This window comes from Caretta caretta, chromosome 10, assembly GCF_965140235.1.
Source record: "Caretta caretta isolate rCarCar2 chromosome 10, rCarCar1.hap1, whole genome shotgun sequence".
Taxonomy (NCBI): Eukaryota; Metazoa; Chordata; order Testudines; family Cheloniidae; genus Caretta; species Caretta caretta.
The window spans coordinates 68,917,559-68,933,355 of NC_134215.1; the positions used below are offsets into that span (position 1 = coordinate 68,917,559).

At 42.0% G+C, this 15,797-nt stretch overlaps 1 protein-coding gene across 2 annotated transcripts in view; it reads right to left on the bottom strand.

Annotated features, from left to right (window-relative positions):
- The window catches only part of CEMIP (cell migration inducing hyaluronidase 1), a 144,164-nt gene that overhangs the window by 31,361 nt on the left and 97,006 nt on the right, over window positions 1-15,797 (bottom strand). For both annotated transcript variants that reach the window (XM_048865765.2, XM_048865764.2), the window contains exons 12-13: window positions 6,727-6,902; window positions 5,748-5,957 (exon numbers count right to left, since the gene is read on the bottom strand). In XM_048865765.2, coding sequence (XP_048721722.2) covers window positions 5,748-5,957; window positions 6,727-6,902 — 386 coding nt within the window. The remainder of the gene's footprint in view (window positions 1-5,747; window positions 5,958-6,726; window positions 6,903-15,797) is intronic.

Consider the following 15,797-nt stretch of genomic DNA (forward strand, 5'->3'; position numbering starts at 1 on the left):
GTGTAGCTCCATTGAAAACCCTGCAGTTCACATGTAGTTCACATTGCAGCCTTATTGTCTCTCACAAAGCTATTCTGATTTACCCCAGTTGAAGATCTGAGGTAAAATTTTCAGAAGCAAGTAAATGACTTAGGAGCCTAAAACCAGGGCAGGGTGGGAAACAACATTTCCGTTTCATGGAAAATGTTGAGGTTTCAGAAATGGTTTTTGTTCTGATGTGGAACAAACTTGAGACCTTTCAAAGTTCTTTGTGAACAGTGCAAGAGAGATGTCTAGAACACTCAACAACCAGGTGATTAGAAAACTCCCGTGGGATGTGGCAGACCCAAGGTCAAATCCCTGCTCTCAATCTCCGGCCCAATGAATACTCATTTGTCTACATAAAGTGGAGCAGCTCAAACAGAAGACACTGAAATGAATTCTGGAGAGTGGAATGGGAGACCCAGGCTCAAGTATCTGTTCTGCCAGATTTAGAGCAGGTATTCGAACATAGTTCTCCCACATGTCAGGTGAGTACCTTAACCCCTGGGCTACTGATTATTCTGGGGTTGCCATCTCTAGCCAGATATTCCACCCTGGATGTGAGAAACCTTCCTGATGAGATTTGTGTGGAAACCAAGACATTTCAACTAAAAAGTTCGGTTTAGACAAAACAGTTTTTCCAGTAGGAAGAAGTTTTGTTAAAAACTTTGCAATCAGCTCTACCTAAGACCCATTTTCAGAACTGATTTAGGCTCTTGGAAGTCCAAGTTCCATTGGCTTGGAATGAGACTTGGGCTCCTAAATACCTATGTCACTTTTGATAATGGATGTAGGCACTTTTGAAGTGTTCTCTGATCTTTATCTCAGAGGTTACAGCCAAGGGGAATCAATTTCCAGGGCTGAACTTGAAATGGTTAAATATATACACTCAGACAGAATACTGCCAGATCTATTTCACACTGCCATCTGCAAACACATGTATTATGTATAGACCATGGTCCAGTGTAAATATTCAAGCCTCTGAACACAAATCATCACAGTAAATTAAACTGTTAAAATGACATGCAGTGCAATACATTCTATTAAATTACTTCTCCAAAATTTGCTGCTAACTCTCTCGATTCAATTAGATAGCCATGCAAGTCTGACACCATCAGTATTTCAGTGTAAAATGAGTGTGCTGCGCTATTTTAATAATCCCATCTTGAAAAGCATGAAATTTGCAAGCCTTGCAATTAGAAACACCTATTGGATACTTGAACATCTCTTGAAGATGGTTCATTTTCCTGAAGAGCATCACCACACCTTTACCTCAGCAAGGCCTTTAGTCACAGGGATGCCAAAACTGCAACTGACCAGCTGTGTAAATCTATTCTTTTCCCTGAGCACACTGGCAGTTCTTTAGAGATACATATATGTTGTTTCTGGACCGGTTAGCTGCTGAAAGCTGACAAGTGACATCTCAGACAATTCCTCAGCTACCTGCTGCACCAATTCATTAGCCAGTGAACTCTGGAACTAGATCTGTATTGGTGTAATACATCAGGACTGAAAAGCGAAAAATTGAGGTATTACTTAGAAAATGGCTAGGGAACAAATCTCTGTATAGATTCAGTACCATTGTAGAAAACATCTGCCAGTAATGTAAGAGGGAAGCCAATATATTGGCACAGGTTGGAATGCTGTACTGTATCATCTCCTTTGGCAGATATCCTAATGTAGGATTGTGGCTCTGGGGCCAGATCCTCAGCTGGTGTAAGTCAGAATAGCTCCACTGAAGTCAAAAAGTAGCTACACTGATTTACACCAGCTGATTTACTTTCCACCCTTTACTTGATTAATTATCTTTCCTATTTCTGGCCCCTGGGATTACTCAGACTGGAAACGGACAAATGTGGAACTGTTTCGTTTTCAGATTCTCATGCACTATCACAGTGCTGAAAAGTTTGGGAACTGCTGGACAGGGTTTATTTGTTAAAAAATGCATTGGGGGAAAAATTAAATTTCACAGAAACATTACAATTAGTCTATACGCTTATTTTAACTGTAATATGTGGCTAGATTTGACAGTGCCCTTTTAAATAAAGCAATTGCCCTGTAGCACAGTTGGATTACTGAGAGCAGATATCACTATAGCAGTTAGAGAACACTGCTGCTTATCCCCAGCAGCACAGCTCTTTCAAGTTCTGGCAGACAGTTTAATCAGCCTTCATTTAATGTCCATCTTTGATAACAACTTCCATTTCAGCCTACACATTATGGGCCAGTTCAGGGGCTCTGACCAGGGTGTAAGTAGCAGCAGAATTTGATCAATGGGGTTGCAGTGGTATAATGGAGAGGGAAAGTTGGCCAGTGTATTGCAGCAATCATGGACATTTTCAATTACATAATTACGGCAACAAGGCCATTTCAAGCAGTTTGGTTTGAGAAGGGCCATCTATGCCCTTAAAGTGAACATATGCTTGTGGACAAGCATAGAACATGTTTGGTTCAAGCCAACCATAGCTATTTATTTATTGTCCAGAGACAGGATTTCAGCATCAGTGTGTAAATGCACAGGACGACAACTCTGCCACCAGGAGCAAACAGTGACATCTGTTTATTTTTTACCTCTAATATTTTATAGCGTTGACATTTCTGAGCCTGCTGCCAAGAGTGCTAAAAGCAAAATAATTTGTGACACTAGTAACCTGAGAGCCCAGTGAGGAGCCTGTATGAGAACCTCTAAGCTGCTTTAACAATTACTTAACTGTTACAAAATACCCAAGTGCCTCCCCCCTCATTCACCAAAGCATTAAGCAAGCCCTTAGCTATAGGCCTGTGAGTTGTCCCATTGAAACCAATGGAAATACTGGAAGTCAGTGGGACCACTCACATACCTAAAGATAAGCATCTGTTCAAGTGCTTTGCTGGTTTGAGGCCTAATATTCCAGCAAATTTTGTGTGTGTGTGTGTGTGTGTGTGTGTGTGTCTCTACTAAGAGGCTAGTTCACTCAAAGATCACCAAGGCAACTGGTCTTCTGGCAGGTTATTCCTTGGATCTATCTGCTCACAGAGGCATTGAATGATATGTGAGGAGAACTTAGCTAACTTAAATAAATGGTGCCCAGATACTACAGTGAAGACCATCTTAGAAGTACATGTAATAACAACAGTACTTTCCTCATTGAAGATTTGGCTTGTTTTTGTGACTTCACGTAGTATCTCATGGGGGAAAGGAAACTAGATTTCATAGCAGAAGAGCGTGCTGCAGGATCAGCTAAGGAGGAATTGCTCGGGGTATACGTCCAATTATAGGTAATAAGATTGAATGCATTTTTAATTGAAATGAACTACATCTGTGTAGTTTATCAAACTTTTAGAAATCCTCTTTTTGATGCAGTGGGCCAAACAGCTAGACTGCACAGCATGGAATTTATTTCACTGGGCATTTCATTTCAACAAAGGGCAACAAACATGCAGCTGAAATCAAATGTGCAAAATCAATTTTTTGGTGGTAATGAGTGTAGATTAGTAAATTATACATTTTTAAAAGTAAAACAATAAACGGATTAAATTATCAATGTAGTTTTTTTTATTATTATTATAGTTGCATTTCTCTTTTAGTGGAGGTTTCTTTTAAATAACTTGCCATGGAACAAATTCCAAGGCCCCTCAAAGAATTGCAGTTGTTGAGTTACACCACCAGAATTAAGCAGTTTTCTTCAATCATATCAGCCTGTCTGCATTTCATCATTGCTGTCTTGGCTGGAAAAGCCTGAGAACAGGGATCCTTACAGTATTTTCTAGTCACAATGACATGGTTTTCATTTGGAAAAGGCACAAGGGACTGAAAATTTCCAAATACCCAGTATAAATCCACCCAGCTGACCCGTGAAATACCACTTTCTGGGTATTTGGTTTGGCAGTAAGAGCGAGCATCAATAAATCAAGACACAGGGTTTAAAATTAGAATCAGAGCTGAGGTTTTAGTCAGCCCTCCGCTAATCAACAGCTGTGCAACCGCCTCATAGCTAGAGGATGTGTTTAGGGTGCCATTATTAGGAACCTTCTCATTACTTGACAAAAAGACTCCTGGCAATTCTCTTCTTCCAGGCTGTTTTTTACTTACATTCTTAGCTACACTGAGCTGCTACATGGATGGCTTTAAATTGGAAAGCAGTCATACATCTCCGGATGCCTAATACAATTTAGATAAGGTAAAGAAGAACAGATTTTTCAGAAACCAAGTTGACAGCAGATTTTAGGATCCCTTTGAATACAAAATAAGGGATGAAAAATGTTGAGCTTGAACACTGCAAGCTCTTACAATGGTTCAATGAAAAGTTAGTGCAGGTGTTTTTAAAATACCAGTGATATACTGGGAGAATTCCTAGTGCTCAATTACCATCATTTGACACAGCCAGTGGCGTGGCATGCTGGTGGTCTCATATTAAAACACTGATCTCTTATGCACAGGGTTGAGATCTTGGCTGGTTAGAGACCTGTTAAAAACACTTTTGTATGTTGGCTCCAATGCTTTTTTTCACATGTGGTGCCAACACAGGAAAAATGTGGGATTTCCGAGGAGCTAACAGGCATGTTGAGGCCACTGTTTTGGATTGATGCTTGGGAAAAGTTGAGAAGTCAGTCCTGATGTTTGTTACATGCTTTTAAAAGCTTTGCTTTCAAAACACATTTCTGAACCTTTTCTGAACGTGGGCCAAGGTTTCTCTTTCTCACATTCACAAAAGGAATGTATATGGTGGTTACTTATATGGTTTCAGTACTAACGTCCAAATTGGATATCTAGGCCCAAGGCCAAAAAGTACACAAGCACTTGGGTGGAGTGGACATGGGGTCCTAGCTCTAATTTCTAACATGCGCGGCTTGCAAAATATTCTTAAAAACAACAGAATGTTAAAGTTGATGAACACACTAAAGGAAAATGTGATCAACAGAACCTGTGTCTATTTGAGAAGGCACTAAGATGACTAACATGACATAGCCATCGGAGCTAGCATAACAATGATACAGAATGTGTGCATTTGCTGATCAAAGCCTTTCTGAATTAAACTCAGCTCCAGTCCACGTACTGTTCATGCCCCCAGGAAAGCAAAACCGAGGGAGTCTTATGAAAATGTGAGAAGTTTTTCATTGTGTTCTTTATTCTGAAGTAGAGTGAGTGCCCAGGGGTGCAGGGAGTTTACTGCTGTCACTATGTGCTCTCCTGTATTGTAATTTACCTGATAAATAGCTGTTGTACTATAGGAAACCTACAGGATTACCTTAGTGTTCTGACAAACAGTTCAGTTAAATCAGAGGTCTCTGACTGCTTGTGTTGTGAATGGGAATTTCAAACAAAAATTCTTATTAGCAAACTGAAGTAACCTTAGCTCTGGTGATTACCTTCTTTAGCAGTAAACTATTTGTTTATAGATGGATTCAACAACCCATTATAGATGGGATTGTCTGCAGGAATCTCTGAATACAATGGCATTGTGAAAGCCCTGTCAGCTCCGAGTCCCGTATAAAATTTGGCCCCTGGTTTTACATTCTTATGTTGGATTTGTGTTTTAGACACATGTTGAAATATATTCATATTAATATCACTCAATAAATCTGGGGCAAAAGAGAAGAGCATTTGGTCTAACTCTATAATTCTATCAGTAATCAGACTTGTTTCAGGGGCCTCAGAATCATTTTCATGATATTAGGGACAGCAAATGGGCTGGATCAAAAGACATCTTGATCAGGAAGGCAGTCATCAAACCGCTGTTTCTTACCAGCAAGCCATTGGAGCCGTGGACTGTGACACAGCGCGAGAAGGTGTGGTGAATGGAGACGCCCTTCACATAGGATGGAGGGTGGTAGCCTCCCTTCTCATCCACATCCCCAGCCAAGTGGAAGTGAATTGGATAGTGTCCCATTCTCTGCTGGCCCATGTGTTTCAATTCTAAACCTTCAATATGGGCAGCTTTAAAACCAAGACCAATCTGCAGAACAAATAAAACACTAGTCAAGTGGCCATAGGAGCATCTGGTGGCTTGTTTCATATTATTCACTGTGGCATGCAGTGTTGTTGTAGCTGAGTCTGTCCCAGGATACTAGAGAGACAAGGGGGTGGTGGTGAGGTAATATCATTTATTGGACCAACTTCTGTTGGCGAGAGAGACAAGCTTTCGAGCTTACACAGACCTCTTCTTCAAGCACTGTGTAAGCTCGAAAGCTTGCCACTCTCCCCATCGGAAGTTGGTCCAATAAAATATATTACCTCACCCCTCTGGTCTCTCTGTTTTATATTAGTCAGGCAGAGCAAGTCTTAGACTATGATGGTTGACAGAGGGGGTAAACCATTGCACAGCAGATGCTTCCTAGTTTGCAAACTCAGGCAAAGCTGTTTGCATTTAATGCTTTTCATAAAGCAATTGTGCTAGATTTAATCCTGTGGGAAGATGGGCTTGAACTGAAGCCCCAGATCTGAGCACTACCAAACCCTAAGGAAGCTGGATTTTGGATCTAAACTCTGCAGCCTGTGAGTGCTGAGCCCCAGCCAGTCTAGCAAGGTAATGTTTGAAAGGGTGTGGGGGAGCCCTGCGAAGAAAAGAGAAGCAGGAGGTGAATCCATGGTCTACTCTAGGAGGGGCTTGTTTATGTTGCAGGCCTCGACTCACCGGATGTGCCCTGCCATGTCATGGCCCCCTTACTAGGTGAATGTTGTTTGGCTCTGTGTAGAAGGGTATCAGTAAAGGACTTATACAATACCTTGATGTGTCCGCCAAAGGTGTCAAAATCAAAGAAGGTGCATAAACCATTGCTATAGTCATAGCATTGCCTCTCCATCTCTCCCATCACCACTATGTTTTGGCTTAGCAGCCCTACTTCTGCCCTCATGTCCACTCCGTCGATCACTTCTCCTGTGTGAAGGTAGGCTGCTCTCCCTAAGGGAACAAGATACATTTCCATGTTTATTCTGTAAACACCGCATATACCAGCTGACTAACTGCTGGTGGGGGCTGGGGCAGTAACGAACTAAGCACCTGAGTCCACAAAAGCTGTCGGCAGGCACCTCAAGGCTGGGGAAGCCCAGAGCACAAGAGTCACAAAGGCCAATGGAGATATCCTCTACAGAGGATGTAGGGTTTGTGGGGTTTGTTTGGGTCACTTCACTAGGCCTTAAAGTAACAGCTGCTGTTAACTGTGTCCCAATCTCGCCACCTTCAAGAGAGACTCTACAGTAACCTAAAAAGAAAAATTTTTACACTGCCTGGACCACAGCAAGGTTTGTATGTAGCCTGATGCATCAGGAAAAGTTTAGCTGCAAGCGACAAGGTATCAATTGAATGCTGGGAATCCTTCCACTGTATCAGCACAGAATTAGTTTTTCATAGCTGTATCTATAATTATGGGACATGGGAAAGACTCGGGGTGTATGACATGGCTCCTGGGCCACGGCTGGCCAAATTCCACAGAAACCAGTAGGTGCTTTACGCTACCTTCATCAGGAGCAGACTGGGCCACTCTGTGCAGAAATCCTGAATAAACCGCAGCGTGTGAGCATCCCAGCTGCTAATCCAACGGATGGGCTAGAAGAACCCACATGTGGTTTCCAAGCCACTTGACCAATGTAAATGCTGATCTACTGGCCCTTCCCTCAGCCCACACTCAATGCTTCCTTCTGTGCCAGCTTCGTCCGAACTGGTGGGGAGCTCTGCACACAGAAGTGTGGTGGCCCCCCTGCCAGGCCATGCTGCACCTAACTACCTTGAGGGTTCAAAAAATTAAAGAAAGACTTGCGTGGGCTGGCCAGAAGGGGCTGAATTCCAGCCACCATGAACAACAAGAAAGCAAAATAATCTCAGCACTGTAATTTCATTAAAACATATGCATGATGCACTCCTTCTTCCTGGCTCAGCTCGCTTGAAGAAAAAGCGGGAAAGGCTTATTTGACTGACTACATTTCACATTATTCCAGTAAAAATAGGGAATAAACTCGTTCAGTAAACACTGTGCTATAAAGAATGTTACACTGGCATATATTTCATTTCAGCAGAGACCTACACAGCAGTTAGTAGAAACAAAGGGCAGGCTTGATGCTGAGAGATCTCTGAGAGGCACTTTCTGTTTGAGCAGAACCATCATGCAGGAAGAGGAGTTTTAAAAAATATTGACATGGCCTCTTTTTAAATGAAACAGGATGTTCTCACTCAATAGTAAAGATAAATAGACACCAGTTTGATACAGGTTATCCTCCTTTGGCCTTCCAGTGGGAGGTTAACATGGTTTAGGGGATAAGGCACTGTGCTGGGAGCAAGGAGAGTTACATTCTTTTCTGGCTCGGACACTGGCTAAATTACTTGCATTTCTCTCTGCCCCAGTTTCCCCATCTGTAAAGCACCTTGAAGTCCTTGGATGAAAAGTGCTAAGCTATTACACAGAAGCATTAGAATGACAGACACAGGACAGGCTTCCTGATTATCAGAAGAAGGGCATCTTTTACCCACTATGTCTAGTAACTTTATTAATCTTCTAATGAAGAATGGGACCAACTACACACTGTTCAGAGGAAAAAGGAAGTGTAGACGAACACTGAGAGGGACTAATTCTTTGATGGGATGTTAGCCAAGAAAGAAAGGAACCACCTTCACCCTTCAGTTATTACCTCCTTCAAATCTGCATCATAGTGGTAGGCCTACATGTGGAACAGATTAGCCCATTTGTAGTGCTCCTTGAGTCAGCTGGAAGGGTTGCTCAATAATAAACTAAGGTAATTCCTCCACCCTTGTGATGAATGTGCTGCTTCTACAGTGTTCCTAGACTATATAGACCAGGATTAAGGGCCCAAGCTTGGACCCTAGCCTCAGTTCTCTTTTGTTGTCACAAGGCCATGGGCTGAGTGTTTTCTTGCATATGATCAGTCTGGGACCCACTAGCCTCACAAGATCACTCAGCTGGAGCAGGAACACCCTAACTGAAAAGGGGTGTTACTGCCCTTGTTTGTGCACATCAGTCAATGCACAGAACTGTCACTGTCCCCTGCACAAGGAGACTATATGGTGGATGGTTGAGACCCTGCAAATCCATAGATCCCCTTGATTTCTTGAATTCTATTTTCAGTTATCTCCCATAATTGGCCTCTCCCTTACTCACTGAAACAAAGAAGTTCAGATAATCATAAGAACATCTGATTTTGAACAGCAGCTCTTGGATTTGCAGCACTGCAATTAAAACAGACAGTTTTATTATTCTAGAGCTCAACGCTCTCTCAAATAATAAACGGCATGATTGCATGTATTTAATACCAGCACAGACATGCACAAAATTTAAGCACTGACAAGAATGTTAAATATTCACTAACCAGCTTCTAAATAGAACTTTGTTGGGTGTATGCTTTTGCTCACTTGGCTTGATGTGAGATAAGAAAATTTCCTTGAGTCTCTCTTTTTAAAATGTAAGTGTATTTCACATAATAGTTCTAAAATGGTGCCTTTAATGGGCTGTTGAAAAACAACAACAAACCACTTCTTGTAACAGCAGCCAGAACTTCAAACTCCTCTTTAACAATGTAATAGTAGGGCTATACTGCAGGAAAGGTAGGCCTGCTTCATGGAGGAGACTACTGCTCCAAAGTCCTCATGTACTGTAAATTCCATGTGGAAAACAAAGCTAGGCACAGAGTAATTGGGGGGGAGGGATAGCTCAGTGGTTTGAGCATTGGCCTGCTAAACCCAGGGTTGTGAGTTCAATCCTTGAGGGGGCCATATAGGGATCTGGGGCAAAAATTGGAGATTGGTCCTGCTTTAAGCAGGGGCTTGGACTAGATGACCGCCTGAGGTCCCTTCCAACCCTGATATTCTATGATAATGGGGGCTTTACTGCTGGTTCCCATTAAATGCTTGGTATGCAAGCAGCTCATGGGGCACATTCAGAGACAGCTGTGAAAGAAATCTGCTCGAGAGTTCACAAGGAGACAAGAACGTCTCCCTCTATAGCACTGTAAATTGAGTTTGAAATTAAGTTGTTGCTTATAGCCGGCCTGCTGAGAGTTGCTAGCTAGAGGTAGGCAGATGGTGGACAAGTGACATGTGTGACACCTGCCATAGGAAAGCCCAGTGTCAGTGACTTGCAAACCAGTTCCACTGTCGTTTGGTAAGAAGAGAGAGAACTTTGCTGCTTTGAATATTATAGCATAGTCTTTATTGTTTGAACACCAGGGCTGTTTTTGTGATTGTCCAAAAATTAGCAAAGCCAGATGCAAAGCAGTTTACAATCAGTTTTCATGGGCTCCGTATTGCTGGCATCACTTACAGAGGGATGTCAAGTATCAGCTAGATGGCTGTCACCAATAGCACTCAGCAGCTGAGCCGTATTATTTTCATAACCAGAGCGATGTGGTCAGTCACATTGCATCTCTATGTAATAGGCCAGTGTGGCAGAATAAAAAACTCGCTTGATTTATCATGTGCCATCATGCTAGAGAATTAAACTAACAAAATACAAATACACACAGAAATAAATCACTTTAGTCTGTGTGTCTATCTAACTGAGGCCCTCCCCGGTTTGGCAGAGCAGCTGCTTAAGTCCATCCCTACTCAGCAAAGCAATTAATCACAAACTTAAAATTAAATGTGTGCTTAAATTCCATTAAAGGATTTAAGCACATTCTTAAAGGCAAACATGTGCTTTGGTGAACAGGCATGGCTTGCTGCATCAGGGCCAGACAGAAGCCAAAGTAGAACTGCAAATCAGAACCACTCTAAATTCTATGGAGGTTCATATTCAGAGCTTCGTATCAGAACATAACCCTCAAGCTTTGATTCTGGGTTCGAATCAAAACCAGAAGGAACCTGGGGATCAGATTTTTTTAATGTATTTTTAGGCACCTAGTGGGATTTTCAAAAGTACCTTGGCACCTAACTCCCAATGGGATCTTTAGGGGCCTAGATATTATTGACAATCTGGCCCTAAGTCATTTTTGAAAACGGCATTTTTGGCTCCTAAATCACGTAGGTGCTTTTGAAAATTGTACCCCTAATCTGATAGAAACACCACAGCCTCAGACAGACAGTGTCTGATCTGTCTGCCTGTTTTTTCCATTTGGGTCTCTCCATCAACCTCTCTATCGGTAAAATCCATACTTCACTGATGTACATATTGCCATTTTTGGCTATTTAAATTAACCAATATTCAAATTAAATTCATTTTCATAGATTTTGTTTTTTGGGGGGGGGATTAAAGTCTCCCTGGTTTTCAGTTTTTTGGGGAAAACCCCCCACCACTGGCACCATGGAATATTTAAATTCTCCATTTTTCTAGCATTCAAAGCACCTACAACCACAACATTCGCTACAGTCTGTTCTAATGTGGCTGAAAGCCTTTCCCCACTTATCACGTTTTATAATCATCCAGATGTGAAAGGATTGTCATTTCTTTCAGAACAATATTAAAAATCGACTTCCTCTAGATCTGCATTCTACGCCCTCCCAGAGATTTTATTTCTCAAGGCTGCTCCTGGCCGTTTCTTCTCTCAGACGAAATATGTGGTTTTTTTTTAAACGTCTAATCTTGCACATATCCTGGGCCTGATCCAAAGCCAGACTGAAGTCAGCGGAACAGCTCCCATTGATTGCTACGTCATTTAAGCTGTGCCTACACTTGGAGCAAGGGGTGCAGTTCCCAGCTCAAGCAGACATGCGCTCACCCAGCTAGGGTGCTACAAATAGTAACAGAGCTGTGTTAGCACAGGCAGTGGGGAGCAGTAGCACCTGTTAGCCGCCCCATTACGCGCCCAGGGGGTTCAGGCAGACTTGTACTCGGGGCAGCTAGCCTGGGCCGCTGCTTGCCGTGCCGTGGCTACACTACTATTTTTAGTTTGCTGGCTCAGTAGGAGCCAGTGTGAGTATGTCTACTTGAGCTGGGAAATCACACCCCTAGCTCCAAGGGTAGACACAGCCATAAAGCAAATGCTGCCCACCATCTTGCCTATTGGATCCACATTTTCTTTATCTTGCTTATGTTTAATGGCAAACAAACACTCTTTCCTGCTATCCATCTTCCTACAGAATCCTCACTGGTCTGCAATAGATTGATGGGGTTTCCCATTTTTATTTTGGCTGTAGCTGGCCAGCTGAGAATTCACCTGAACCACACACCCAGAATGCAGCCACTTAATTAGTTTTACGAGAGAGCCTGACAAATTTGTGAGTGGGATTGTAGGATGGAATTGCCTGTGCTGGGAAGGGGCAGGGCTCAGTAGCCCTGCGGGTCTCTTATGGTTCATGTCTTATGTTCCTAAAATCTCAGGCTTCTGGGTTTCAGCTGTCCATGTGCATGGGTCAGAAAGGGATCCTCCCCTCCCCACACCCAGTGTATCTGTTTTGTTTTTTAAATCTCCTTCCTCTGAAGCATCCGAGATGGCCACAGCTGGCACTGGGACAGTGCTGCGAGGTCAGTGCTTAATTTGTAATGAGAGAGAGAGAGAGAGAGAGGTGTGCCTGGGCTCAAGCAATTTTTTTTTTTTTTACACTTTCATAACAGACGTGGCAAGCCCAGAGGTGCCGGGGCTATGAACTGTCAAGCCTAGAGACACTGGGGCTCAGCTGTGGCAAGCCCTCGCACCAATTAAGCGCTATGTGAGGTGGTGCAGAGAATTCTCTCTCTCAGGTTCTGGATTGGATGGTTCTTCCTCAACCTGTTCAGGGTCTAATTGATCATCATATTCGGCGTTGGGGAGGAATTTTCCCCCTAGTCAGATTGGCAGTGACCTTGCATTTTTTCCCCCCATCCTCTGCAATGTGGGGCCTGGATCATCTGGGAATCTCTCACTTAATCAATTCCCTGACATTGCAGGGGCCTCTGGCACTGGTGCACCTCAGAGCCTTCTATTCCCTGCCAGTGGCACACAATAATTTAGTCTCCTAAGGGTTGTAGTAAATTGGATTAATTTCCATTGTTGGGTTAAGTGTGCAGGTGCTCATCTCATTGCCTGTAATTGTTCATTAGTACTTTCTGCTCTAGCTAATAAATCTGACAGGGTAGTTCTTCCTATAAATATTAGGTTTTTTCCCCTGCACTTGTCCATGACCCAATATGCCTCCCTCTTGAGGGCAGCCTGCGTTTTTCTAATTCCCCTTGACACTTGCACCTGGCATTGGGAGTGTGCGGTGGAAAAGATAGAGTTTTGATTGAGAAATATTAAAGAATTTCTCCCTCTCCCCCATTTCTAAAAATCAAACCTTTCCCACCCTTTTTGAAATGCTGCGTTAACATTTATTTAGGGTGTTTTCTTTACACATGCTGCCAGACAATGGCCAGGACTAGAGGAAGAAGCATTAAAAGATGGCTGGAAAGGGCCTTTTTTGTGATGTTTCCTGCCTGACCCAAAGCAGACCGTGCCAGAAATCCTACAAGAAACATGGTCTCCTGAGGTTTCTAAGCTAAACGGTGCACATCTGTAGAAGGTATCGAGAGTTTAAAATCAGCACCTAAACTTTTGGGTGCATATAATAAACCTGGACATCAACTCTCCATTGCCCTGCACTTTGTGCAGTCGTTCACAGGGCAAAGCTAGTACTAAGTGCTACCAAAACAAGAAAGGTAGCATTTTACACTCTTTGCCATGGTATAAATATTTGCAGTGGAGAATCCAGCTCAACACCTTTTGAGGAGATGGCTGAATCTGGCATATTTTAGAAGACAAGAGATCAAGAATTTTCCTACTAGCTTAGTGTAGAAGAGATCAATAAGCCAACTCACATGGAGGAGCTGGAATGGAGAAATTGTCCCCACATCTGTTCTTAGCTAAGTTCCTAATTCTAAAGCTTTTCTCACATATTTTAGCATTACCAGGTAGCAAACTCAGTAACACTCCACAATTATTCAGTCTCAGCAGCTGTACCAGTTGGATTCCAGATGTGTGTGTGATGCAGTTGTAATCACAGATTTACTAATGGGTGGGATAATTTGAATTATTAGGCCAACCACAAGTAGGGTATTTTTTTAAAATCATGCTTTATCAAGTACAGTATATGCACAAAAGGTTGTTTCATTATGTATATCCCATCCATGGTTAAACTTATCAGCATTGTTAGTAACTTCATATACAGCCACAAAAAGATACAGATAAGACTGGTTTCCTGGGGAAAACCACAAGAAATACTTGATCTTTCATCCTATCCTACTGTAATAACACAACCCTTCCTTCCTCCTTCTCTCCCTCCTCTGATTTGCACTGTGTTCCCCCAGTTTTGCAGAGTCCAGAGATAAAACATCAAACAGTTTTAATCAATGCCCTCACAGAAAATAATCTAGACATAAAAATGACAAGTGAAGACAGTTAATGGAGGAGGGAGGGGGAAGGAGTTCCATTTCAATAAATGACCATTTTACTGGGACTGGTGACCTCTGAGTTTGAGCCTCATGGAAGTAACAACTTTGAAATCAATACAACTACTCACCTGAGTAAGTAAGGGTTTGCAAGAATGGTTCCTTAGGTGCCTGCTTTAGCTATTTTGGCTGGAATTTTCAAAGGACCATAAGAGTTAGCCAACTCCCATTGGACTTCAATAGGATTTGGGTGCCTACCTAATTCCCTTAGGCTCTTTTAAAAATCTCAGCCTTAGTGCTCTAATATTCATCTTTTTACTGCTACTTAAGCCACTTCTAGTCAGTAAAGCAAGTGTGATTTCTCAGCAGGAAGTGTCAAATAGTCTATGAGTTGGCTAACTAGTTTAAATTATCTGGCAAAATATCCAAAGCTGTATCTGTTAAAACATTAGAACATTGATGATAATTAGACTTTTGCTCTGCCAAATGGATGTTCCACAAAAATCCTTACAGCATGAGGATTTTTTTTTTGCCATATTGTTAAATGGACACTTGAGTAGTTTAGTCCTGTTTAGTTTATGTTTAGTTAAAAAAAGAAGAGAAAAATGAAACAACCCCAACAAACCAAACTGGTTAAAGAGGACAAAACCTATTATCAGTAAAACTATTTTTATAATCGTTTGTTATTTCCAATGGGCAGATTTTTGGAGCTCTCAACTTGATTGTATACAGGACACTCCCTTGACCTACTTGTCTTCTTGTGAGGATGGAGGAGATTTCAATCTTTCACATTATTCCCTTCAACTAGACTGAACTATGTCAGTCATGCAGGATTCTTCCATTTTATTTTTAGTGTGTGGGATTTTGCTACAAGAAAGTTGGATGCAGTTATTATTGGGTCAAATTGTGCCCTGACTTATATAACCAGTGAAATCCCATTGACGTCAATGGAGTTGCAGGGATGTAAGGGGGTGGGGGGGGCGGACTTTGGCCCCAGTGTGTGTCATCTGTGGTAATAAAAAGGGATGTCCAAATTCTCCTAACAACTAATTGGAAACATAGAGCACAAATACTTTAAGTATTTCCACTTAGATCTCTACTTGAAATCACATGGCTTCTTTTTTTCCTGTCTGTTCACTTTCCTAATATTAACTCAATGGAAATTGTTGTAGAAGATGAATCTAAATTATAAAAATTTTAGAGATCCAGGAAGATACAAGGAGAGTCTTAGAAATGTAGTAATCTATGGTCTTCATTTTTATTGACTATTTTCCAAGATTGTTCTCACAATGTACATTTGTACCATTGATGCAGTTTTTCCAATAGCTCAAGTGTTTCACGAGAATAATATTCGGTTGGTAGCTGTGTTCTCTGGGAGAGTGCTTGTCATCTTAAGTCATAAGACTATGATGAATTCAAAGTCACAATAATATTTTTTTTGGCTTAACCAGTATCCCTCTTTTTCCCCGGTTGAACAATGAATGACTAGAGTCCTTCCAAAAAACCAGTGC